The sequence below is a fragment of the Fusarium coffeatum genome (assembly GCF_003316985.1).
Source record: "Fusarium coffeatum strain FIESC_28 chromosome Unknown BRIP53273_contig_176, whole genome shotgun sequence".
NCBI lineage: Eukaryota > Fungi > Ascomycota > Sordariomycetes > Hypocreales > Nectriaceae > Fusarium > Fusarium coffeatum.
In genome coordinates this window covers 83,307-108,670 of record NW_022157969.1, presented here as the reverse complement: position 1 = coordinate 108,670, position 25,364 = coordinate 83,307, and the positions used below count along the sequence as shown (strand labels likewise).

At 48.9% G+C, this 25,364-nt stretch overlaps 9 protein-coding genes across 9 annotated transcripts; 5 read left to right on the top strand and 4 right to left on the bottom strand.

Moving 5' to 3' along the window:
- Nucleotides 1–463: 463 nt before the first annotated feature.
- On the top strand, nucleotides 464–2,081 carry FIESC28_07856 (uncharacterized protein; the record flags this gene model as incomplete). Its single annotated transcript, XM_031161996.1, has 4 exons — nucleotides 464–1,473; nucleotides 1,522–1,805; nucleotides 1,860–1,937; nucleotides 2,011–2,081. 4 exons carry the CDS (start codon nucleotides 464–466, stop codon nucleotides 2,079–2,081), a joined length of 1,443 nt encoding a protein of 480 aa, XP_031013975.1.
- Nucleotides 2,082–2,594: 513 nt separating this feature from the next.
- On the bottom strand, nucleotides 2,595–4,437 carry FIESC28_07855 (uncharacterized protein; the record flags this gene model as incomplete). The annotated part of the gene is made up of 3 exons (XM_031161995.1): nucleotides 2,595–4,101; nucleotides 4,161–4,237; nucleotides 4,435–4,437. 3 exons carry the CDS (start codon nucleotides 4,435–4,437, stop codon nucleotides 2,595–2,597), a joined length of 1,587 nt encoding a protein of 528 aa, XP_031013974.1.
- Nucleotides 4,438–5,183: 746 nt separating this feature from the next.
- FIESC28_07854 (uncharacterized protein) lies at nucleotides 5,184–5,832 on the top strand (the record flags this gene model as incomplete). The annotated part of the gene is made up of 3 exons (XM_031161994.1): nucleotides 5,184–5,290; nucleotides 5,345–5,677; nucleotides 5,730–5,832. 3 exons carry the CDS (start codon nucleotides 5,184–5,186, stop codon nucleotides 5,830–5,832), a joined length of 543 nt encoding a protein of 180 aa, XP_031013973.1.
- Nucleotides 5,833–6,267: 435 nt separating this feature from the next.
- FIESC28_07853 (uncharacterized protein) lies at nucleotides 6,268–6,817 on the bottom strand (the record flags this gene model as incomplete). The annotated part of the gene is made up of 3 exons (XM_031161993.1): nucleotides 6,268–6,471; nucleotides 6,570–6,644; nucleotides 6,725–6,817. The coding sequence occupies 3 exons, from the start codon at nucleotides 6,815–6,817 to the stop codon at nucleotides 6,268–6,270; spliced, it is 372 nt and encodes a 123-aa protein (XP_031013972.1).
- Nucleotides 6,818–7,512: 695 nt separating this feature from the next.
- On the top strand, nucleotides 7,513–8,706 carry FIESC28_07852 (uncharacterized protein; the record flags this gene model as incomplete). The annotated part of the gene is made up of 3 exons (XM_031161992.1): nucleotides 7,513–7,694; nucleotides 7,747–8,419; nucleotides 8,470–8,706. The coding sequence occupies 3 exons, from the start codon at nucleotides 7,513–7,515 to the stop codon at nucleotides 8,704–8,706; spliced, it is 1,092 nt and encodes a 363-aa protein (XP_031013971.1).
- Nucleotides 8,707–9,201: 495 nt separating this feature from the next.
- FIESC28_07851 (uncharacterized protein) lies at nucleotides 9,202–10,087 on the bottom strand (the record flags this gene model as incomplete). Its single annotated transcript, XM_031161991.1, has 2 exons — nucleotides 9,202–10,002; nucleotides 10,055–10,087. 2 exons carry the CDS (start codon nucleotides 10,085–10,087, stop codon nucleotides 9,202–9,204), a joined length of 834 nt encoding a protein of 277 aa, XP_031013970.1.
- Nucleotides 10,088–12,565: 2,478 nt separating this feature from the next.
- Nucleotides 12,566–16,210, top strand: FIESC28_07850 (uncharacterized protein; the record flags this gene model as incomplete). Its single annotated transcript, XM_031161990.1, has 2 exons — nucleotides 12,566–12,687; nucleotides 12,835–16,210. The coding sequence occupies 2 exons, from the start codon at nucleotides 12,566–12,568 to the stop codon at nucleotides 16,208–16,210; spliced, it is 3,498 nt and encodes a 1,165-aa protein (XP_031013969.1).
- Nucleotides 16,211–19,822: 3,612 nt separating this feature from the next.
- FIESC28_07849 (uncharacterized protein) lies at nucleotides 19,823–21,050 on the top strand (the record flags this gene model as incomplete). Its single annotated transcript, XM_031161989.1, has 3 exons — nucleotides 19,823–20,059; nucleotides 20,124–20,522; nucleotides 20,577–21,050. The coding sequence occupies 3 exons, from the start codon at nucleotides 19,823–19,825 to the stop codon at nucleotides 21,048–21,050; spliced, it is 1,110 nt and encodes a 369-aa protein (XP_031013968.1).
- Nucleotides 21,051–21,694: 644 nt separating this feature from the next.
- Nucleotides 21,695–23,680, bottom strand: FIESC28_07848 (uncharacterized protein; the record flags this gene model as incomplete). Its single annotated transcript, XM_031161988.1, has 3 exons — nucleotides 21,695–22,179; nucleotides 22,229–23,597; nucleotides 23,651–23,680. The coding sequence occupies 3 exons, from the start codon at nucleotides 23,678–23,680 to the stop codon at nucleotides 21,695–21,697; spliced, it is 1,884 nt and encodes a 627-aa protein (XP_031013967.1).
- Nucleotides 23,681–25,364: the final 1,684 nt, after the last annotated feature.

Here is a 25,364-nt window from a genome sequence, read left to right as displayed (position 1 = left end):
ACGGAACTTGTGTTCAATCCTGGTTAAGTCAGAGTTGAAATGGTCTCGTAAAATGCAACTCTTGGGGCCGCTGAGTTGCACTTTTGGGGGCGGTCGACCGCCTTATATCGGATCCAACTCAGCTGTCTGGTTCGCAACCAAAAAGGCAACGCGCAGGTGCGCAGAGAAGGAAACAGGCCTCCGGCATAAATGTAAGCCTGGCCCCCATGGCTCACGGCTCTCACTTTTGCCTTCACTCCAATTCCCGGCTTCTTTGTGCAATATCCTGTTCCCATCTATTGTTTCTTGAACCGAGTTTCAGCTATACTCGAGACACTTCGTGCTCTTTATAAGTAGCCACAGTCAGTCATTGTGCAGAACAAATAGCAATAAAGAAGACATTCCCAGCTGAGGCAACCAACCAATAGTAAAGCTGCGCCACAGATCAACTTCGGCGACTTCCTTATACCAACACAACGTTGCAATGTTTAATCCTTCACCTGCACCCGACATTGACATTAACAACCAATTCCAACCTCAAGGCGCTTCTTATAACAAGCCGGTGGCCAATTTTGCATGGGCTGTGCCTGGAGGTCTCAGCGCCATCAACACCAATCTCAACACCCTTCCACAGGATGGGTACACTTCAGAATCTCCGCTGATCACGAGTGCCTTGTCCAATGGATATCACAGTGCAGACTTGGCGTTTCCCAGTCGACCTACTTTCAACAGCCAAACCAATTTCTGGGCGGCGACTGACTGGCAATGGCCGACCGCGCCATTTGGTCCACCTTCTCAATCACTCGTCCAACCGGGCAACTCTCCGAACAGGGAGGTTGTCAGTAACAAGTTGCGAACCTTGGTTCGAATGTTACTAGGTACCAGATTCGTGCTGCGGACGGTTCGCCAAAAGAACCGGCGCCATAGTGCTTCAGACTGCCATCCATGGTCTACTGGCTCTAGGAGATTTCCTGGTCCTGATCCAAGTCAGAGTTCATCTGGTTCAGGCGACGCCGTCTTTGGCAATCTATCGAATGAGCACCAGTCCCACACATTCAATCTCCCGATCTACACCAACAATACATGGCCGGATAATACTCTAGGCATATGGGATAGTGGCGAGAATTCGCAATTTCCACCACAAGAATACGCACCTGGGAAGATAACTGAACTATCTGATGAAGAGGTGATCTCTGGCATGGAGCGGGAGCTTCCGGGTCTGTTGGATGGATCGACTACAGCTGGAAATGCTGTAAGCCAAACCCAACGAAAAACGGCGACTTTGGGCCAGTCGAAGAAGCGTCCCATCGGTTGTGTGGATGTCAAGGAATCTTCGGACGACGATACCGATGAGGGCTCAAGGAGTACGAAAAGGTCCAAAAAGGCTTCAACGTCACAACGTTTTGCATGCCCCTTCTACAAGCATAACCCAGCACAATATGAAAACTCAAGAAGCTGCGTTGGTCCTGGGTGGACGACAGTCCACAGAGTCAAGTAAAGCAGCTTTCCCGAAGTACATGGAAACCGACTAACATCAATCAGGGAACATATCTTTCGAAGTCACAGGCTTCCCGAACATCAATGCCCTCGCTGTTTCGAGACGTTCAAATCAGCTGTGACTCTCTCAAGACATTCGAGGGCAGCTGTTCTTTGCCAGATCCAGAACCGCGCTACTCAGGAAGGCATCGACGCCAGTCAGGAAAAGCAACTCAAAATCAGGGCAAAGAAAACCAACGCTGGGCCACATCAGAAAAGGGTCGAGGAAGATAGATGGAACGAGATGTACCAAATCGTCTTTCCAAATGAGGAACAACCATCCTCACCATGTAAGTATTGAAGTGTTCAACTACTGACACCGAACCCATGCTAATAATCACCAGACTACAACCGCGTCCACAACAGCGTCGTTTCAAGGATCGATGACTTTGAGAGAAACGTTATGGATGATTTTGGTCAACGTGTGTCAGCCATGCTAGGCTGTCTAGGCATGCAGCCGTCTCTTATGACTAGAGTCTTGACGATTACTCGAAGTGCACTCCAAGAAAGTGTACAATCTTGCCGAAAAGGCGATGCAGATCCCAACAGCCGATTGCCCCAGTTGACCGCTTCTCAAACTCAAGTGTCCCAATCAAGTTTGGGCATGGGATCACAGATACCAGGAGTTGAGAGTAATTATTTTGAGGGGGTTGATGACCAGCTAGTGGCACAGATGCTATCCGATCCTAGTCTTGGATTCAGCTCTTCTGGTTTTTGGCATACTTTATAATACTGACAGGGAGGCGATACCAATTTGCTTTTGGGTGGGAATCATTTATCATTACAGGTCATGGCAGGCAAATCGCAAGGTAGACGAATGAAGCCGGCGTTTGGGTTTGAGATTATTATACTCAATATCACCCGGAGTTCCATTACACTAATAGAGCAAAAAGTCTAGTATCCTATCGTGTGGGTATACCTATGACTGACTAATCTGCCGGCATGTACACAACAACGACAACGTCAATACCATTACGTATATAATCATTTCCCATGCATATCCTTCATAATACAAAAGCCAAAGCGCCACGACGCTTCAGGGACCTCACTTTTACTTGACAAGGTAGTCCCTCTCCTCTCTAAGACTCCGGGACGTAAACTCCGTCCTTACACAAAACAACCACCTTTTTGAAGAATCGTCGCCATTCGAGAGGATCTCCTTTGACCTTGACGAATCGAATATCAAGAAGCTCAGTGCCATCGTGCAAAGGCTGCCGGTCGATCTGGATCTCGCCGTGGAGATTCTGTTGGCGACCATCCAGAGCCTTGACTTTCATATGGGCAACTGGGTTACCATAAGGGTTTGGCAAAACAGGAGCTGATGGAATGTTGAGGTGATGGAGTGCATCGCTGAGCATTTGGATAATGTGTGCTGGTGGAACAGCAGAGAAGAAGCGAGTAAGAGATTCTGGTGGGCAGATATCGCGGAACCGACGGGCTTGTTGTGTCAAAGTCATCGAAGGGCCGGGGGTTTGCGAGAATTGAGACATTGTAGGCTCATCAGCAAGTGTGTCAATCATAGCTCGACGAGAATGTGGTAGCGATGATGCTGGTGAGGCCACGGATTTTAGTGGTGGACGTTCCCAATCCCATTCCTTGTCGGCAATGGGTGTCTCGGGTTGGGTAGAGGAGAACTTTCCAGCATTTAGACCGGTATCGAGGTCCATGTGGTCGCTGGAAGAAGGCTGCGATGTTGGCTGGTGAGTAAAATCGATGCGGAGATTCTCCAGCATTTGTGTCGCCAAGTTAATGGGATCTGTGACTCGACCGTCCGCACTGAGGAGGGCATTATGTCTCGTGTACCAAGGATGCTGGCGTACTTGAGTGAAGTTGAATCGTTTTGAAGAGTCGATACTCATCATTCCTCGGAGCAACGATAAGGCTTCAGCAGGTATCCTACTCCAGAGTGCATCGGTGCTGCGGCCAGATGTGCGCACATATTCTTGGAATTCCCAGCTGCCCGGCGAGGGCTCATCCCAAGGTGTATTACCAATGAGTAGGACGAACAGGATCACACCACAAGACCATACATCAACCAGATCTGGTGAGTACTTGGCAGCGTCCGGTGCCTTCTTGTCCACCGCACGCCCACAAGCAAGAATCTCAGGGGCAATATAGGGGGGGCTGCCGCATAGAGTTGAACTTTGCTTTCGTTGGCCCTTGTACTCGAACATGGTAGCCATGCCAAAGTCGGCAAGTTTTAGGGATCCGTCTGAGGAGAGTAGAATATTCTCTGGCTTGAGATCACGATGTGCCACACCCTTGGAGTGCATGAAGCTCACGCCGCCGATGAGTTGGACAAAGTAGACTTGAGCGATATCTTCTCGCACGCCTACATCAGCCTCAATCTTGTCAAATAGATCACCACCCTCTGCGTACTCCATGGCAATCCATCGCCATATATCGTCTTCTCCCGAAGCAAACCACTCGATGATGTTGGGGTGCTGGCCGATATGTGAGTGAAGAGACACCTCCATGGCGAGCTGTTTGGTGGATATGCGGCCATGTTTGACAGCGTAGCCCTTGTGAATCAGTTTAACAGCAAATATTGGCGTTGGTGCATCTAGTGGGATGGCTTTTTTGATGCTGTAAGTGAAGTCAGTCCGAGCTCAATCATAGATCTGGTGAAACCTGGGGTAACTAACGACGCATATGCTCCTCGACCCACGGTCTTGGAAACGATCCGGAAAGGAAGATCATTGGGCAAAGGATCCAATTGCGACTATTCATGGATGTCAATGTTAGTTAATGAGGTTTCTCGTTAGATTATATGAATGCCATATATCATGTGTAGCATGCAGAGTCCAATACGTGAATCATTGATTCACACTCTGTCCTCATGACTTGGTAGAAACAGCCGCAATAGAAGAACATAACAGATATGATTCATCAAAACCAAGAAATGATAGTCAGACATACCATGATGAAACTCTGATGTATACTAGACAGATAGCGGTGCTGTTGGTCCCTATTCACAATACTGTATCTGTCCAATGGATTGGATTAGGGTATGTTAATGATAGAGACCCAGGATGAGCGCGTTATTTCGAGTCGCGTATCTGTTTACCGCGTAAAGTGCTTTTTGTTGCAGTGAGACCCTAAGTCCCCTAAACCCAGCGGCACTTGGCGCCCTGTGCAGCCTCTCACAGCGTGTCGTCCCCTACGGTTTCAGCGATGATCCCCTCTGTATGCTTCTATTGGCTGTGAGTCTCTCTTTGCCTGGATTCAATGGATGCGGATGATAGCCCGACCATTGCTTGGACCCTAGTCGCGCCTGGTTGCTGCGGTAAACAATTGGAGCCTGGATCTAGAGAAATCGTTCATCTTCATATAATTTTGTCGCAATCCAAAACAATCAATCAATCAAGCAGTCAAGTCTCGTCTCATCTCATCTCGCACTTAAAGTCATTTCAGTCCAAGACCCTTCTTTCCGCTCCAGTTCATATTTCGATCTTCACCGCCATACGCTACCGCCAACCAGTCTTTGTTTCCCCAATCGCCCCTGCATCCGTCCAACTTCACCTCTTTCCAGTTGCGGAATTGTTGTCTACACCTGTACATAAACAATTTCCTACTCTTCCCTAATCCTACGACCGCATCTCTCTTCTAGTTCTCTTGGTGGCCAACATCTGTTCATACTCGAGTAAGATCAACATCAACATCTCACAATGGAATACAACATGGAAGACAGCCAGAACTCTGCTCCCGGCAGTGTCCAAGCCGCCAAGCTCAACTCTGGTTCCAAGGGTCCTGACTCTCAGAGCACCACCAAGAGGTGAATACTTGACGCGAGACATGGAGGGTCACTTGACATACTAACTTGACCCAGACTTCAGACTGAGTTGATGCAACTCATGACATCGCCCGCTCCTGGTGTTTCTGCCTTCCCCTCAGCAGACGGCAACCTCCTGTCATGGACTGCCACCATCGAGGGTCCGGAAGATACCCCTTACTCTGGCTTGACTTTCAAGCTCAGCTTCGCTTTCCCTTCCAACTACCCTTACGCCGCACCTACAGTGCTCTTCAAGACACCCATCTACCACCCCAACGTCGACTTCTCCGGCCGTATTTGTTTGGACATTCTCAAGGACAAGTGGACCGCCGCTTACAACATCCAGACGGTTCTGCTGAGTCTGCAAAGCTTGCTAGGCGAGCCCAACAAGTACGTATAAACCTCAGACCATCTGATACAACAAATCACTAACGCCTTATAGTGCCTCTCCCTTGAACGGTGAAGCTGCCGAACTATGGGACAAGGATACAGAGGAGTTCCAGAAGAAGGTGCTGGCACGTCACGTTGATGTCGAGGACGAGTAAATGGTTCTTGCTGGGATTTCGGTGCTTTGATACTTGAGTAACGGGACAGGAGTACCAGGTGTTGGAATTTGGTTGAATGACTTGTTAGGATTACAGGATTGCATGACATTTCTACAGCTGGACAAACAGCAATGGGAGGGGGTATTGATAGGGTCAGAAATAAATAGACCATTGTCGATAGCAGACCCTCTAATCGACAGTTCATAACATCCAGTTTTCATCACGTCGGAACGTAAATGATTTTTTTCGCCCTCATAAACAAGCCTTGACCAGAGACCACTTCACGCCGAGGCACCGATTGTCGTTTGGAATGACTTCAAAGCTTTGATCACATTTTTCCCTTTGTGTATTTTCAGCGTCAAAAGCCAGAATGCCGAATGCAACTCCAAATGCCATGCCACCCTAGAACCTTGTCCCAAGAGAAACTTTTTGTATTTATTCCTCAACAACAACCGTGGGGAGGCCCTTGGGGTCCTTGACGTTCACAGCCTGAACGTAGCTGTAAAGCTTCTCCTTGGCACCCTCCTCGTCGTTTCGCTTTCGGGAAATTCGCACGCGGATTCGGTAGTCGACACCCTTGATACCCTGCTCCCAGACCTTCTTGTTGAGCTGGGGGTCGATGCGGACATCGGTGGTACCCTGAAATGATGGTTAGCACATGTGATCTTGAAAATGACAACTCTGCCTCTGCGGGTGTTTCGCTTTCGATGACAGGCTGCTGATATGGGCGTTCGTACCATGGACTTGGTGGCGAAGGCCTTGATCTCCTTGATGGCCTTAGGAGCCCTCTTCTTGAAGGTGACACCATGGAGCTTTAAAATCCATTAGTATTCAATCCTGACAAACGAAAGAAGCTCCGGTATTCGAGCTATTCTCTGGCGTGGCAACATACTCGCTTGTGCATGTGGATGGTGTACTCGCGGGCGACGACATCCGCAATGGCGGAGCGCTGAGTCTTGCCGGAGGGCTTCTTGGTCGACGACATGGCTGAAATTGGGATGTTAGTACCTCGGGTCGACGAAAGTGTAAAAGTCGAAGCGCTCGTAGTAGTAGGACTGCGAGGGAGGAGAAGTTGTCGGGGTCTTTCGTACCTGCGGCTCGTCTCTTCAAGGTCGGATCGTTTGAGAGGTGTTTGTGATGGTCAATCAATGGCCAATTCCCAAAATTTCTGTGCGTAGGGCAGCCCTCGAAATTCATCGGTGGGGATAAAGCGAGCCAATCGCCCGCAGCCCTGATGATCCACCGGATACTCACGTGACTGGACTCTTGGATCCACTGCTGGTAATCTCGGTTTAACTCAAATTGGCCTAGAGCACTTGGGGAGGTCCACGTCGTCTGCGGGTGTTTATCGCGAGGCATTGTATCCAATCTTGGCCGTTACTGCATGCATAACGACTTCATCATTCCACCTCCGGGCTAATTGATTTGAAGGCACCGCACACCTCTCTGTTCTTTGCGCTCCAGCCTCTCTCTCATTCTTTTGGGAGTCGCTTTGCGAAGGAGATAGCTGCGGTTTCTTTTACGAAACCTAGCGGCCTGTCGTCGGCATAATCAGGGGAATTTCGCGTATTGGTCCCTTCCAAAAAGCTTCCTAGCAGTCCCTCCGCGCGCCAAACCGAACGCCTCTTTCACTTCACCATTTCCTTTTAGTCTCGATACAAACATAAGGCGTCGCCCATCATGGCCGAACACGAACCCGTCAACCCGATGGCATCGCCGTCACCTCAACCCGACATGACGAGAAACCGACTACCTACGCTCTTTGAGGTTTTGAGTCGTCGCACTCTCCCTCCCGTTGATCTTTTCTCATTCTATATCTACATGCGCGACCAGCAGCGATCTGTGGACTACCTTGATTTTTGGTAGGTGTATCTGGAGCTTCAGTCTCATGTGGGTTTTGTCTGACATCACCAGGCTCGATGTCGCCCAGCACATGTCGCTATGCCGACACTATGTTCGCGAACTTCGACGATCCGTGCTTATTGGCACTCCTGAGGCGCAGTCCAAACGGTCTTCAGCTATCCTAGAAAACATCGGCGACTTGGAACCCAGAGCTCCCGGCCCCTCTATGTATGCAACTGAGAAGGAGAAGAACCAGGATGCGCAGATGTCAGCTTTCCTTAGAGAGGATCAGAGCCACGACTCACCTCAGAGTGCTACCGCACCTATGCGGCCTAGCCCCCAGTTCAGCAACTCTCACGATATCACTACCGAGTCCAACTCGCCAGCTCATACCGTTGCGCGACAGGATATCCGAGCCTCAGCGGAGAAGATTCTCTACACTTTCCTTCTACCTGGTGCTGAGCGAGAAATCACCCTTCCCGGTTCTATCACCCAAGAAGTCACCACTGCAATCGAAGAGTATGGTCGTGACGACCCTGAAGTGTTCGATGTTGCCAAGGATTATGTTTTCCAGGCCATGGAGCGAGATGCTTTCCCAGGTTTCCTCCGAATGAAGGCTCTTGGCAATCTCATCCCACCTACTCTCATCATGAGGCTCATCCTTGGACTCATCGCCATGTTTGCCGCTCTCTGGGCTTCATTTGTTCTCATTTTCCTTGACTACTCCCGAACTACCAGATGCTGGGTATGTGTTTTGTCTCATTATGCTTCTGAAAATATGCTAATTCAAGATAGCTCATCCTGCCTTTCACCGTCGGTGTCTATTTCCTTGCGTCTTACCAATACTCACTGGACCCTATCATGGCCCTGGTTGGTTACAGCGAGTACACACCCTTCAACTTCTCTCGTATCCGTGAACCCTACGTTCGCAAACTCATCGCTAAGCGCGCTATCATGGTCCTCGCGGTGACTGTTCTCATCGATGCTGCTCTTTGTGTTCTTTTCATTCTCGTTCCCGGAAAGCGTCTCTAAGCATATTCTTTACACCGAAAATCGCGGTCACTAATGCCGGCCATTACTGGCCATTTGAAATTTTCACTATCAAAAGATAACATTTCCGCAAGGTCTAATTTGGACATCATATCAATATTCACGACTGTAATGATTAAGGAGCCTTTGATCAGGCAGCGATACAAGTCCAGTCTCTTGATTGAGCGCGGGCGTTGCTTTCTGGAGGATTGGCGTACGGAAATCTACTGTTTATTCACCAAGGGTTATTTGTAGTTTAGCTATTCCTGGTCTAGACCTCGATGTTCGGTTTCGTTTCTAGCCATGCCTTTTTGTTTCTAATTTCTGGCCATATTAGGTCAACAGAATCGCTAGATGGCTTGGAGCCCATAGCATTCTTTAAGGGTTCAAAGGGGGTAATAAAAGGCGTCGTTTCATCTATTATGTCATGGTTCTTCGTGATAGATATTTTATGCGTTCCGGTGCTTAAATCATAGGCTTGAATGATGCACAGTGTGCTCACAGCTTGCGCTTGCTTGCCCGTTTCTTCTCCTCCTCCGACTCATCCACGTCCATACTGTCGTTGTCGACCAAGTTGCCCACATCCATAACAGACCGCTTGTTGAATCCTCTTCTAGCCATCATATCACGGCTCATGCTTGGCAATTCGTACTTGCGTCCGCCGCCGCCCTCTTGATGCTCGCTCATTAACTGCTGCAGCTTCTCATCTGCGCCGCGCTGTTCACGCTGCCTAGCAGCGGCTGCCGTTCGGATCTCCTTGATTTGAAGTTCGACGCTGCTGAGGGTGGTGGTGCAGCGGTCAGACCATGTCTTGAGGGCGGTAGTCAAGTCGGGTATCGCTCCGGGTGCAAGATCACGCAGGGGTGCAACACTTGAGACTTGTACGGTAGCGCGAGCTGGGTCGAGCGTTGCATGGAGCAGACCAGCGTAGACCGCCGAGATTACCAAATTCTCAACCTCGCGAGAGCCGGGAAGATCCAATGAGTCCTGTAGCGCGGCATACGAAAGGTTCTGTCGGTCTCTGGCGAGCGAAAGTAGTGAAAGCTGGCGTAGCTTAGTAGCTTGGGCTTCTGCGAGCTCCGGCAGGCCCGATGTGTTTTTGTAGGAAGAGTATGTCCCATAGGCGAAGGTTTGTAGGAGGGTGAGGTGCGAAGCAAACTCAGAGTCGGCGAGGTTCTGGATGGCGGGTGTTTGGAGGAGTTCGCTGAATAGGAATGTGTTCGGTGCTGATGTAGCTCGAGTGACGAGATCGGCGGCAGCGCGAGGAGAAGTAGCTGACTTGGATAGAGCTAGAAATGGCTGACAATGATTGTTAACTTGATCTATGACCTGTCCTTCCTGTTGGGCTTACCTCTAGTGCGTTAAGAGCCTTTGTCTGCTCCATGATGAGTTCTGTTTGAGGCTACAGCCTCGTGGGGTGGTTTGACGGATGAATGTAAGAAGCTAAATACGTCACGATTCAAAGCAGACTTGACCAAAAATGTCAGTACTAATCGCCCGCACTGTCTTGGATTTTGTTGCTTTCTCTTCCCGGCTCTATTTTTGGAGAAATGTATGCGGGATTGGAAATTATAAGTTGCCGAAGTAAGGTGTAGATGAAGTTCAAGATGGGGTATGTTGGAGCTACCTACATGCAGTTCAATGTGAGGCTGGAGCAGGCAGCATGTGGCGGGCGCGGGGCTCTGGACTCGGGAAGGCATTGGGTGTGGGGTCAAACGCTGTGGAGGGATCGTTACGAGCTAACCTACCCTATATACTTACATGACCGTATCGCCGGCAGTACAGATTGTATATTCACTTCACTTATTGGGTCCTCGCTCTTTGGGTTATCCCATGCAGAGTCTGGTGCTTTCTCTCTCTTTTGTACCAGGTCTGATGGTCGTTCAGCTGTTCTCATCGTCGTATCGAAGCAATGCATCGGTTGAAAGTTGACATCTCGGCAAGTGATTTAAAATGTGTAGTAATTTGTTAGAACAACATGGAACAGTTGTAGTAGCTACCTAGGCATCCATGTCAATGGGACATTGATTGGAATACAAGAAACGACTATCATACACACCAAGAAGAGTATGATTCGAGTCTTGTTGGCCCAGACGAAGTCCCAACAGTTCAGCCACTGAAGAGAGCAGACGGAATGGCGTATGATCTATCGTTAGCAACGCAGCTAAGTTTAGCCACAGAACCCGCTGACGAGGTCTGGGAGTGACGGGCTGTGATGAAAGGCATGCTGACTGTATACGCCATTCGAGCTTCGCTCGCGACACGTCTTTGTCACTTTACAAGGCTAGTGAAGCCCGAGTTGTGCATTTACAATGTATCGCGTCTTACGACAGTAAGAGGGCTACCTGGATATGCAAAGTGGCTGATGATTATATCAGGAAGTTAGATGAGGATCATGACAATGACAAAATGCAAACGGTAACTCAAAGAAATAGCAAGCGACTTCGTATCAAGTTCCTGGACAAGCTGAAGTCGTTGAATCGCCTAGTCTTAAGATTGGGTTCCCAAGACGAAAGCTGGTTGGACAATCTAGTGTTGGATGGTTGCGTTCCTAAAGGGATCGACACTTGCACCTTTAAGAACACGAGAGGCGTTAGTTAGAAGGGGCCGGCTGAGCTGGTCAGGCTTTGACCTGTGTAAGATGAGATGGGATGAGAAAGAAGACAAGACAAGACAAGACAAGGGATAGGAATAAAGATTTGAGTGTATCCGTAAGCCTCAACAAGGCTGTGTTTGCACGGATCTCACTTACGGATAATGATCATGATCCATGAATGAATTCTTTCAAGTGACAATTGGGTTCCGTTCCTTTGAGAGCGGAGCGTTGTCTGCTGCCCCTAGTCCTAGTCCTGCCAGTGTCTCAGGTTTCAGCACTTTTAGCCCCAAGCTCCCGTCCCTATTCATCTTGTCGGGGACCCTTTGGCCTTCTCTGGTGAAACATCCCTGCAAGCAAGAATTTCTGGTGCTTGATAAGTCGCAGCTTTGAGAAAATCCCACCAACGAGAGCTGCGATTGGCGACTTGGGTGCTTCCGGAAACCGACCCCAAACTGGAATCTGACCGTTGCAGCCGCTGAGCCAAGAAGTGTTGCGGATGTTCTGTTCTTTGGTTTTGCGCAAGTTTTCAAGGTGTTTCCTCTCGCTAACTAATAGCAGACTGAGTGTTTCCATATCTTCCCCTGAATCTGTGAATCCTTGAACCCTTGAGAGATAGATAAATCGCCGAGACTCCGTCGTTTGTGGAATTCTTACTCATGTCATGTCCTTTTGATCTGGCACTGGTGTCTTTTTTATTTTTATTATTATCTTCTCGTACCCAAGTGGTAGTTCATTTCCGTTTCCTTTCTCTCGTCTGACTAAACATCGGAATACGAAAGACCAAGCAAGCAATCCACCTACCTAGGTACCTACTTTATCTTCATTGATTGAAGCCGGTCTTCTTGGTTTTCTTGGTCTTAGTGGCGCATTCACTATCTACCAGCATCCATCAGCTGCTACTGTCACCTTCCGGTCCTGTTGCCTCCGATTTCCTTTTTCAGCTTTTTACAGTATCCTTATCTCTTCTTCTTCGTTTCGTTCTGTCGAGCTGCTGCTCGCTTTTATTTTGTAACTCTCACTATTATACGAACTTGAGAGATGGTTGTGGCTGGTCGATCCAACTAGAGAACCGAACCGTTCATTCCATTATTAGCAACCGAACCAACCACCAGACCAGTCTAACCGCGAGAGTGAGACCAAGACCCAAGTGCCGTGCTTCCCGCTCTCTACTGCGGTTTACAACCTTCAACAACCATCAGCTTCTGGATCGGTTCACGAAATATTCACGATCCTCGAGACGAGGCTCACGAGCCATAGCCAGTCGCCATGGCTCCCGCCTATATTAAAGTCCCTCCCAAGGACACCGACAATGTCGCACTCTCCGTCCCCAGAAGCCCAGGCGCCGGCGCCCATTTCGCTACAACGACGCTTCGCGTGGATGGCATGACGTGAGTATACATGAAGCCCTGTCTTGAACTCATTCCGGGCAAACCGAGACCCAGTTATGCGGTCTTGCTCGGCTTTTGCGGCCCCAATTTACAAGATGCGTACGGACCATGAACAAGGATATAATACTAACTCTCGTTCCTCTACAGTTGCGGCGCATGTACTTCTGCTGTTGAAGCTGGCTTCAAGGGTGTTGATGGTGTTGGAAACGTCTCAGTCAGTTTGGTTATGGAACGCGCAGTCATCATGCACGACCCCCAAGTAATCTCCGCCGACGACATTAAAGAAATCATTGAAGACCGAGGATTCGACGCCGAGGTGCTCACCACCGACCTTCCCAGCCCTGTGGGCAAGCGTTTCAACGAGACTCTTTACGACGACGAAAATGATTTTGTTACGACCACTGTTGCCATCGAGGGCATGACATGTGGCGCCTGCACATCGGCTGTTGAGGGCGGATTCAAGGACGTTCCCGGCATCAAGACCTTCAGTATTTCCTTGCTCTCCGAAAGAGCCGTTATTGAGCACGACCCCGATCTCCTCACAGCTGAGCAGATTGCTGAAATCATCGAGGACCGTGGTTTTGATGCTACAATTGTTGATTCTGGCAAGGTGGCAGCCGACAAGTCTGGGAAAGACGCTGGAAGCGTTGGGAACGTCGCTGTAACGACCGTTGCTATCGAGGGAATGACATGTGGTGCTTGTACCTCAGCCGTCGAGGGTGGGTTCAAGGACGTAGATGGCGTCCTGAAATTCAACATCAGCCTACTGGCGGAAAGAGCCGTTATTACACACGACGTCACCAAGCTCTCCCCCGAACAAATAGCGGAAATAATCGACGACCGTGGATTCGATGCCGAAGTCCTTTCTACTCAGGCCGCAACTGTTCACCAAAGCGCATCATCGTCTACAGCACAATTCAAAGTCTATGGCGTGCCCGATGCGTCCGCAGCAGAGAATTTGGAGGCTGCGTTGGCTGCCATACATGGCGTCGATTCAGTTTCTTTAAGCCTTGCTTCATCGCGCCTTACCGTCACTCATCAGTCCAATGTCATCGGTCTGCGTGCCATTGTTGAGGCCGTCGAGGCCCAGGGATACAATGCGCTCGTCGCTGACAGCCAGGACAACAATGCTCAGCTCGAATCACTTGCGAAGACAAGAGAGATTGGTGAGTGGCGAACAGCCTTCCGAACTTCGTTGGCTTTCGCCATCCCCGTTTTTATTCTCGGCATGATTTTGCCCATGTGCGCACCGTCTCTCGATTTCGGAAAGCTTGAGTTGATTCCTGGACTGTTTCTTGGTGATGTTATCTGTTTGGTCCTCACGATACCCGTTCAATTTGGCATTGGAAAGCGATTTTACATTTCAGCATGGAAGTCACTGAAGCACCGTTCCCCGACCATGGATGTTCTTGTTACTCTTGGCACATCTTGCGCCTTCTTTTTCAGCGTTCTGACAATGCTGGTCTCATTAATAATGCCCCCTCACAGTAGGCCCAGCACCATCTTCGATACTAGTACTATGCTTCTCACCTTTGTCACCCTGGGTCGCTACCTCGAAAGCAATGCCAAGGGTCAGACCTCCAAGGCCCTTTCGCGTCTGATGTCTCTTGCACCTTCTATGGCTACCATCTATGTTGACCCAATTGCTGCCGAGAAGGCCGCCGAAGCATGGGACAAGGATCCCAGTACCCCAAAGACCCCTAGACTTGGGGGCTCAGCGCAAGAGGAGAAATCTATCCCTACCGAGCTTCTTCAGCTAGGCGACATTGTCATTCTTCGACCTGGTGATAAGCTCCCCTCCGACGGTGTTCTGGTTCGAGGAGAGACCTTTGTCGATGAGAGTATGGTTACTGGTGAGGCGATGCCTGTCCAGAAGCGAGTCGGCGACAATGTCATTGGCGGAACAGTCAATGGCGATGGTCGGGTAGACTTTCGAGTCACTCGGGCTGGTCGCGATACTCAGCTTAGTCAAATTGTCAAGCTTGTTCAGGATGCGCAGACCACACGCGCGCCTATTCAGCGACTTGCTGACACTCTCGCTGGTTACTTTGTCCCCATGATTCTTATTCTCGGCCTCTCCACATTTCTTTGCTGGATGGTGCTCAGCCACGTACTTCCGAACCCACCCAAGATCTTCCTCCAAGATTCAAGTGGCGGCAAGATCATGGTTTGTGTCAAGCTTTGCATCTCTGTCATTGTTTTTGCCTGCCCTTGCGCTCTGGGTCTTGCCACACCCACCGCTGTTATGGTCGGTACCGGTATTGGCGCTGAAAATGGCATTCTGATCAAGGGTGGTGCTGCTCTCGAAAGAACCACAAAGGTGACACAGATTGTCCTCGACAAGACCGGTACTATCACCCATGGCAAGATGAGTGTTGTTCAGTCAGTGCTGGAGGCTGAATGGTCTGGCAATGAGATGCGTCGTCGAATGTGGTGGACCATTGTTGGTCTTTCCGAAATGGGCAGTGAGCACCCTGTAGGCAAGGCTATCCTCGCTGGAGCCCGACAAGAGCTTGATGTCGAGGTCGAGGGTGTCGTCGAAGGAAGTGTTGGCGAGTTCAAGGTCACCGTTGGTAAGGGTATCAACGCTCTCGTCGAGCCTGCCTCAGCCGTTGACCGTAGCCGCTATCGTGCGCTTATCGGCAACGTTGCCTTCCTGCAGAACAACGGTATTGATGTCCCCGAGGATGCCATCGAGGCATCTGAACGTGTTGACTCTGATGCAAACAAGACTGGTAAAGGACCTGCAACTGGTACCTCTCACATCTTTGTTGCGATCGATGGCAAATATAGTGGCCATATCGCTTTGGCCGACTCCATCAAGGAGGGTGCAGCTGCTGCCATTTCTGTTATCCACAAGATGGGTGTCAAGACCGCCATTGTCACAGGTGATCAGCGCTCCACTGCCCTCAGCGTCGCTGCCGCCGTCGGAATTCCGCCCGAAAATGTGTACGCTGGCGTGAGTCCCGACCAAAAGCAGGAAATCATCAAGCAGATCCAATCACAAGGCGAGGTCGTTGCTATGGTTGGTGACGGTATCAATGACTCTCCTGCGCTTGCAACTGCAGATGTCGGTATCGCCATGGCCAGCGGCACAGACGTTGCTATGGAAGCTGCCGATATGGTTCTCATGCGCCCAACAGATCTGATGGACATCCCATCAGCGCTCGACCTTACCCGTTGTATCTTCCGCCGCATCAAGCTGAACCTGGCTTGGGCGTGCATGTACAACGTTGTTGGTCTACCTATCGCCATGGGCTTCTTCCTCCCCATTGGTTTCCATATGCATCCCATGATGGCTGGTTTCGCCATGGCATGCAGTAGTGTCAGTGTCGTTGTGAGCAGTCTTCTGCTCAAGTTGTGGAAGCGACCTCGCTGGATGGATGAGGCCGCTGCAGAGCAACGCGGTGGTCTTCAATGGAAGAGCGGTAGAGGCATCATGGGCTGGATGCGAGAGATGTTTGGCAAGAGGCGGGTGAAGAAGGATGAGGGATACGTGCCCTTACAAAACCTGGATTTATAAGCATATTTCTTTTTATTTTGTTAAGCGGCGTAGTCATGATGTTGTAGTATATAGTTTGACTGGTTGTACACCAATGATATCCTAGAGTGAAAATAACAGCATATAAACATGCTTTCTGGTTAGCATTTTTGGACTAGTGAGCGATCTTTGAATTCCCAAGTGACAACCAGTCCTTTTATGTCGACTTTGCGACATCCAATTCTACGGCGTGCTCGGCGTTTTCTCCTGGCCACCAGGTGTTGGTCGTATGTTTGTACCTCTCGAGATAACGCAATGCTTTTGCTCTGTGGGTTGCGACATGCCTAGGAATACACGGCACTGCCATCTCATTGCCGAGAAAGTCTCCGATGGTGAAGCACAATGGGCTTTCACAAATCACTAGATTCGAGAAAGTCAACATGTATCTCAACATATTGGTGATCGGATGCATGTTCGTGGCTACCTGAAAGGCACCGACCTGGATGAGCGTCCCTTTGACTACAGATTGAGTGGTAGACTCAAAGGAGAGAAGAGATGGAATGTGAAGGGTTTACAAAAAGGATCAACCACTTAGAAGACAAGAGGAGGGACCTTAAAGAATGGAGTTTCGATACGTAGATGTTAAGCCTCAGGGTCTTGTAGTGCCGCATACCTGGACAAGATGAGCATCGGCAGTTCCCAGACTAGACGAGATTGGCGTTGCAATAGAGTTGACAATAAGGCTGCAGGGTCGTCATATTCTATTATCTTCACCAGTCACATTTCAAGATCGGTAGTTAAGTACACGTAATATGCTGCTTCTAAAATGCCACAGTACCCCGTGTACGGCTATTGACACTTTGACAGCATTTGCGCCACAAAGCCTGCCAAAGGAATTCCACTAGTTGTCAACGTTGCATAGTCAAGCAAGGGTTTTTAGTCTTCTGTAATAAGGGTACAACTCAGCTCCTAAAAGAGGCTGAGACGTCTCCAAGACCCTTGCATCCACCGAGCCTCTCTGTCTTCGTCTTGTGAGCAGACGCGGATGGCTTCGTGTCCGACTTGATGTGACAGACTAACAGACACTCAGGGGTTCAGTCTCGTTTCGCTGGAATTCTGATACGCCAAGACGAGATTATCGACTACTATGTGGTGGGCTCGCGACTTGTCTATTTGAGCCGCTAAACGTTGCTGATGAATGGAGCCTGTAGGATATGAAAAATGGATAACGGCGCGGATCATTCCAGTGACTTTAGCAATTCATTTGCCAAGACGGTTCAGGGCTGTTGGAAGGCGTTTTGGTTTGAAAGGATGCGCTATATTGATCATTTGCTTAGGTCACTAAACGTGCAAGCAACCGCCCTTCTGTCCCCTTAATAGAGGGTAATAGTGATACTGCGGATGGCCGCATGACAGTAACCAACCTTTGTAGGGTTGCATGTGCGCGTGCTTGCTAAACATGTTTCCTGATTAGGTCCCCAATACGATAATTGTCAGAGCCATACGGCACCACATTCGCTCAGACAACTCATGTCGGATGCGTAAGCTCGTGTTCTATAAACAGTTTTCTATAGAAAAAAAGACTTTACAAAAGTGCTGAAGAAGTGTGTAGTTTCGACCCATTTTACACTTGGCCTACGTAACTACGGATAAAGTATCTGTGCATGTATTGCGTGTTCTGTGATAGGCGATGGATTACCTGGTTCTTGGCTCGTTTCACGACAACGCGACTCAACATGTACAGTATCTGCTGTACAGTATCTGTACTTATGTCTATGTGCAGATTTAGAACCATACTTAACTTTCATGGTAGACTAGATAAAATGACGTGCCGTTTTCTCGCTTGTGTTTCCTTCAGAGATTGAGTTGAGTCCACATGAGATCCGTGCTGCGGGTGTCAAGAATACATACAGTTAGTACTAGACTACCTATTACTATCTGGACCGGTACCTCTTATGCAATAGCAAAGGTAGAGCCTTGGTAAAGTTGAATTATGCTGGAGTCTGGTTATCCACTTGCATCCGGGTCTTCCATATTAATATTGAAAGTCTATAGAATCAATAACCTCTTCGGCTAGGTCTTAGGTTCTGCTGCAGCTGAAATCAAGACGATTTGATTCATTTCTTTACGCCTCATTCGTTAGTCTAGGTACTCTGCCCTATTGTCATCCAATCCAGAGAGTTGCTAGAATTGTCAACACGAGCCGACATGATTGGCTCGCCATGTAGTATTTCTTATTTCTAGCGTTGTTGGCTGTCCAGATGGAGGGATAACCCCCGCCCCCTTTTTGATTGCAGTGCAAGTTGAGGACATTCAGCTTTGAGAACCCCTGGACTTGACTTGACTGGGTTGGATTGACTGAGATTCGAGTCAAAGGGACTTGAGGATCACGTTCCAGAGGACTTTGGAGGAGTGCAAATGATACAATGATAGCTATAGATGGCTAGATCTCAGCCCCTTTTGAGAATGTTGTTGTACTCAACTGAATTGAGTTTGGAATACGTTGGTTCTCGAGGGAACAGCCCAAGATTGATCGATCTACAACGGTTGAATAGTGGGCTACCAATAAAGCCTTGTCTAGGTACTACTTAGAGTGCTCTGTACCTTAACGACTAAGAGTAAGTTGAGCGTTGTATTGAGGTAGTAAGTAGTACGGATATAGTATTGAACCTTATCTAGCTATTTATTAATTTCCCCTCTCAAAAGAAACTTTTATAAAGCACCCGACACCAATAATGAAGTTATTCGCGGGCTGCTGAATCCGCTGGCAGGTTCTGCCAATGCTGACAGTTGTTCACTAAATCTTGACGCACCCGCCACAGGTACTTTGGTACAGTGTATCTTCGGGTAACTCCCACCTAACGGATGCCCCCACCTCCACTTCCCAGGCCCAGGACCCCCCGCCATTGAACCACTGAAGCCCGAAAGTGCCCGTAATGATGATGGATTGCTTCCCACGAGGAAGGAAGGTACCGACGATGCAAGTACAGTAAGCCTACAATCCTTTTCGGATTGGCTTCCATCCCGTCCTTGCCTAATAAAATATTCCTCCCTTTTTATCTCTCTCCTGATAATAAATTCCATCTGTTACCTGTGACCCTTTCCTCCCTCCTTTTTTATTGAATACCTTCAGAATCCTTTCCCTCCCAAGTATTCTGTCTTCTTGTTCCTAGTCGAGTTACCAGTGCTTTTACAGTACAAGCCAGGTACCATTTTGTCTGTGCCTTGTTTGGTCATTCCCGTCGGGTCTCCATCTTCATCTCCCTGTCTGGGTCCAATCGCTCGCTTTGATCCAATCCATACCTTACCCATCACTAAACTTATTACGCGCGCCTCCGCCTCCTTCTCCCTTCGGTTGGCCCCTGTATTTTCTTCGCTTCTCATTCTCCGTGTTGCATTTCCACTTTGCAACTACTACAATTACCACTTCAACCACGACTCGGCCGCAACCTTTTATCTGCATCGCATCTCGTCGGTAATCGACTGCGCTCGCAGAATATCTAGTCGACTCGTCATTACATATATAGAATCGACTCTTGGTTATGCTCGAGACTCGACGATAGTATCCATTACGACATTCTCATTATTCGATCCACTAAGCCAACAATCGCATCCCCGCGAAGACGAAAACCGGCGCATACTGCAACACCAACCATGTCTTCCCGTCCGCACAACGAGGAGCCTCTCCCACTCCTCTCCGCTGAGGAGAGAGACCGTGATATGAAGGGCGAACTTGATGTCGAGAGCGACGCCGGTCGCGCCGAGCCTCCCAAGAACAACAACCTCGAGCACGAGTACTCCATTCCCAGCACCGTCAAGTTCGCATGGCTCGGAACCTACTTCTTCTTCTCCCTGCTCTTGACTCTCTACAACAAGCTGGTTCTCGGAATGGTGAGTTATTGAACTGAACACAAGATTCCGTTGTATAGCCCATACTGACATGCGATTCTTTCAGTTCCACTTCCCATGGCTCCTGACTTTCCTCCACGCCTCTTTCGCCAGTGTCGGTACCTATGTCATGATGCAGATGGGTTACTTCAAGCTCTCCCGACTGGGGCGCCGTGAGAATCTCGCTCTTGTTGCTTTCAGTGCTCTGTTCACTGCCAACATTGCCGTCTCCAACCTGTCTCTAGCCATGGTTTCTGTTCCCTTCTACCAGACCATGCGCATGCTGTGCCCGATCTTCACCATTCTCATCTACCGCGTCTACTACGGCCGTACCTACAGCAGCATGACCTACCTCTCTCTTCTTCCTCTCATCATCGGTGCCGCCATGACCACCCTTGGTGAGATGAGCTTCACTGATGCCGGTTTCCTTCTCACTATTCTTGGAGTCGTTCTCGCTGCTCTCAAGGTATGTCCCTATTTATGATACAAATACAATCAATCAATACTGACCGTAATGCAGACTGTCGTCACCAACCGATTCATGACTGGTTCTCTCGCACTCCCCCCGATTGAGTTCCTCCTCCGCATGTCCCCTCTCGCCGCCCTCCAGGCTCTGGCTTGCGCCACTGCCACCGGTGAAGTCAGCGGCTTCCACAAGCTCATCACCTCTGGAGATGTCTCTCTGCCTCCTGCTTTCGCTTCGCTCTTCGGCAACGGTTTCCTCGCTCTGCTTCTCAACATTTCGTCTTTCAACACCAACAAGCTTGCTGGTGCCTTGACCATGACTGTTTGCGGTAACCTCAAGCAGTGCTTGACTGTTGCCCTCGGTATCTTCCTCTTCGATGTTACCGTCGACCTGCTTAATGGTGCGGGTATGGCCGTCACAATGCTTGGTGCTGCTATCTACAGCAAGGCTGAGCTCGACAACAAGAACCGAAAGAGCCAACAAGCTGCTGCTGCTGCCTATAAGCCCGTCGAGCAGCAGTCTCGGTAAATGGTGCACAAAGAATGATGCGCTTTTGAGAATTTGATGTTCTCATTTTTCATACATGAACTTTTATAGACGACCGGGCGAGTTGAGACAGGCAAAGGCGAACTTCTTTTATTTGGCGTCTTGCTTTGCTTCTTAGGGTAGCATGGATCGATATCTGCTAAGTTCTGTTGTGCTTGCTATGCACCGGTTTCATAGATTCGCTCATCGTAGCAAGAAGAGGGGAGGATTGGAGACCGAGAGATGTTATTACTATCATGATCATGGGCTATGGGTTTTTCGAAAATATGCAGGCTCAGGTTCGCCGCGGCCTTTTCTATACAACTTTTGTTGTTTCAATTTTCTTGGATAGGGTTTGCATTTCAGAGTAAGAATAGATGCTCTACACTAATGCCTGCGTTATTGTGTCTGTACTTAAATCATGTACTATATGTAACAAAGTTGAAGAAAATATTTTATCTGTTTTGAAATTTGCTTTTCGCCAGAACGGCAGTGAGCCCATGTGGATAGATGTCCAGTCTAAAAGATAACCACCACCCGATGAGTTTTATGATATAATTAACACTCTTGGGACAAGTACAACCAAAAACATAAACCATATAACGCCGTGCTATGCTAGTAGATTTGGAAACCGGATATCTCTGATTTTAGATGTCCTCGTGCACGATTGAAGCGTCCGGCAATTCCTTCTTCTGTAGTTCCCAAATGCTCTTGTGAACATCCTCAAAAGATGCGTTGGCTTGCAGTCCAAGAGTTTCTGCAAGGATCTCAAGATCACTCGGTGGCAGTACAGTCTGCTCCATGCCTGCACCAAGAACTGGTCCTGTGATGATGCGGTTGACGCCGGTACCTTTGGCTTTGCTGAGCATGCCAAAACGAATGCCCACTTCAGTGGTAGTGACCAAAATACTCATGATGATCAGGACAATGATGATCCATGTGATGTAGCTCATCTTGGCGTGAGCAACAGAGTCAGATAGGATCTCAGCAAGATCCAGGAAGACACGGCAGCGTTCGTTCAGAACCTTGATGCGTGGGTCGATCTCGAGGTATTCGCGAATAGCAGCATACAAGGGATGGAGAGTCGGTTCAGACTCCCAGAAAAAGTTGGGGACGTCGAGAATATTGGAGGCTGCGCAGATGTTAGAATTGTACAAGATCATTCAACGGAAGAGACTTACATAGGTTGATGTCAACACGGCTTCTGAAGAGCTTACCCAACATACGCACAATTTCAGTTCGAGTCATCTTAAGCTCTCCTGTCAATGCGAGCATCTTGGGCACATGCTGTGCATCCAGCATAGTCTCACTCATGCGTTCCTCAAAGAAACACAAGCGCGTACTCTGCGCAATAGCATGGCTAATAGTGAGCTTGATCATATGGTCAGACCTTGGTAACAAAGTGATCATATCGTTGAAGATGCGCGGACGCTTTATGTCCGCGCTATATTCAAAGTGGAACTCCTCTGTCTCGTAGTCTTCCTGGTCAAGAGGTCGAACGAGAAGACTGGTGCCGCCGTTCTCTACAGCATCGGCATCGGCGAAGGTCAAGTCGGCGAGGATGTCCTTTTCTTGATGTTCGGTAAAGTTCCAAAAGACAACCACGCCGTAAGAGTAGACGAACATTTCTGCAAAGTTCTTTGCGTCAGGCGCGAGTCGGTTCATTGATGAAACGTCGTCGTCGTGACGGAAAGGATTGCTACGCTCAGGAGTCGATGGGCGGTTGGTGAAATGAGAAGGAATCTCATGGCCGCGCTCTGGGCTGGGATGTTCGTATGCGTCGTCCTCGAAGTAACCCTCATGATGATCTCGCTGCTCGCTGCGCTCAATCTCCAAATCGAGTACCGTCTTGCCAGTTCCGGGGGTCTTCAAAATAGGTCGACTTCGAACTCGGGTGCCGTCGGTGCCGTTCAGGAGTGGCAGAGCATAGATGACGTAGAGACAGTCGTCGTAAATCTTGGTCTTGGCTTCATGCTGCTTGCGCAGAAATTCGGCAGTAGGCTTGATCTTGTACGCTTGCGCGGTGCAGTAGGCTGTCAATCTGCTGACCTTGTCCGTTCTTTGCATCTTGGACAGCCTCTCAGCAAAACTCTTGCCACGAATTCCACCTCGCTTCTTAAGCACATCCAGCTCCTCATCCTTCAACGGGCGATTCTCATCATCATGGACACGGCGCGCAAGTACCGACTCGCTCTCAATTTCCTCATCGACGTCATCGTCATTATCCTCTGCTTCTGGAAGAAGGACCAATTTTTCGCTAATCTTGGTTGTCCTTGACGGCATCTGCTGACCGGTACGTGACTGAGCATTTGGTAGACCGCCTGATGAGACCCGGCGACTAAGGGCGCTGCCCGACGGGCCCGGATGTCGTCCTGGAGGTACGGGTGCTGGAGGGCCTCGCGGTTGGCCTGATGGGATCTGTGAATTGTACTGAAGAACATTGTCGACGGTCATAAATCGCATCGGTGCTTGTGACCCAGGAGCGCCTGAACCGGTATCTTGTCGTTGAAGGACCCTTCTTTGAGATTGTCTCTGTCTCGCATCCGTGACCTAGACGATATTAGCATGATTGAGCGACGCGCAGATATGACGATAGTAAGTACCAGGACGGATGGGCGCTGTTTGGAGCTCATGATGTCTACTACTGGACCAAAGTCCTCACGCGACTAAGTTAGTAGGATATCGCACAGCGAGGTAGATGTGTAGAAACAATTGAGCCCAATGGTTAGTCGCGGTCGGGAATTGACGAAATAAGTCAAAGTCGGTTTACAAGGGTCGAAGCCTCAAAAAGATTCGAATGATTCTGGGCCGATGGGTCAGTTCCAGTCGCAGCTCGGGCCAGTCAGTTGCTTTGGGTCTGGGACTGGCTTTGGCTTTGGCTTTGGCTTTTGTGCTGATGACCTCATAAAGCCCCACTGAATCACTATGGCGTATCAAAGCTTCGTCCATTCTGTCGTACTACGAACTATCGCTGGATTCGGGTTTCCTTAATGATTGTGTTTTTTTTTGTTTTTGAGTCTTAGGACATGTGAATTTACTACTGAAAATACCTACGAGACGCAAACATCAGGTCTTTGTTTACTATTAGAGTTTGAGTTTAGCGACTTGTAGTGCAAGGTAGTGCTATTGGAGCTGTCTATACAAAACCTCTTTGGTAGCATGAGGCTACTGTAAACCATTCCATTGGTACACGAAGAAACGTCGCCGTTTTATGTGTTTTGTGTTTTTGCATTTCAGTATTTCCGTGTCACCTCTGACGTTACAATCCGATCATGATCTACCAGATATTCAGCTTTCACCTGGACCTGGTCTTTATGAAGATAACTACTGGCCAAGGTACGGAGAATGGGCATAACAAATTGAAGCCAAGAGTGGATTCATGCTGTTCAGATCTAGCGTTAGACGACGATTAGCCTCATGACGAGCTCAAAAAAGGCATCCACAATGCTGTGTGTTTTGATTGCCGACGATAGGTAATCTGGAGAGCTTTTCGGTTGGAGATCTGCAGGGAGAAAAGGCACTATATCTTTTGTATTTGTACTCTGTATCTGACGGTAAATAAACAACATGCCTATATACCTACCTACTCAAATCTACCTTTGGTAAGCGCCTGTTGTTTTCAATTGCACGCAAACAGACGAATCAAGTGTCAAAAAACACCTCATAGCGCATCGATAAGTACAGAATTCTTGCTTCTCGCCCGCATAAATCTAACGATATTGAACACATGAGAGATGGACTTGACAAGGACGAGGGAGACATAAAAGTGGATCATGAGCGTCAAGTCGCCAATCGGGACTAGACACGGGAAGCGGTTGCTGGGCGGTTGCCAGTTGTTTTGTTTACTACAGGCCCCGCCATGGATCGGACGCCTTGACTACTTACCTTAACTGTACTATGGGACGTTCGTTTTCTTGGGCATGAACTTGAATGATTTACTGTGATATTGATTGACGGCATTTGCACTGCAACGGCACAGCATAACACAGCACAGCACTTCATCTCATTGCTTTGACATTTTTTTGTCCTTTGACAACGCACTTGATTGTCGTGTTTGTCTGCAATTCATATACCTAATTTCTCCTCCGCCTTTTTATTATCTTGTCTTGTCTTGCCTTGGTTCATAAAGATTCCAAGCGCCACCTCATTCTTGATCAAGTCACTTCCCTTCTGACGAAACCGAGCAACGCTCGAAACAATGCGTTAACGTCACCGACAAAAGGTGGATTTTACTACGTTCCTAAGCAGAGACAAAAAAAGAGCAAGACATAGACAAGAGCTCGCGGCTTGGCCAGCGACTCCCCTCTTAAAGCGTTC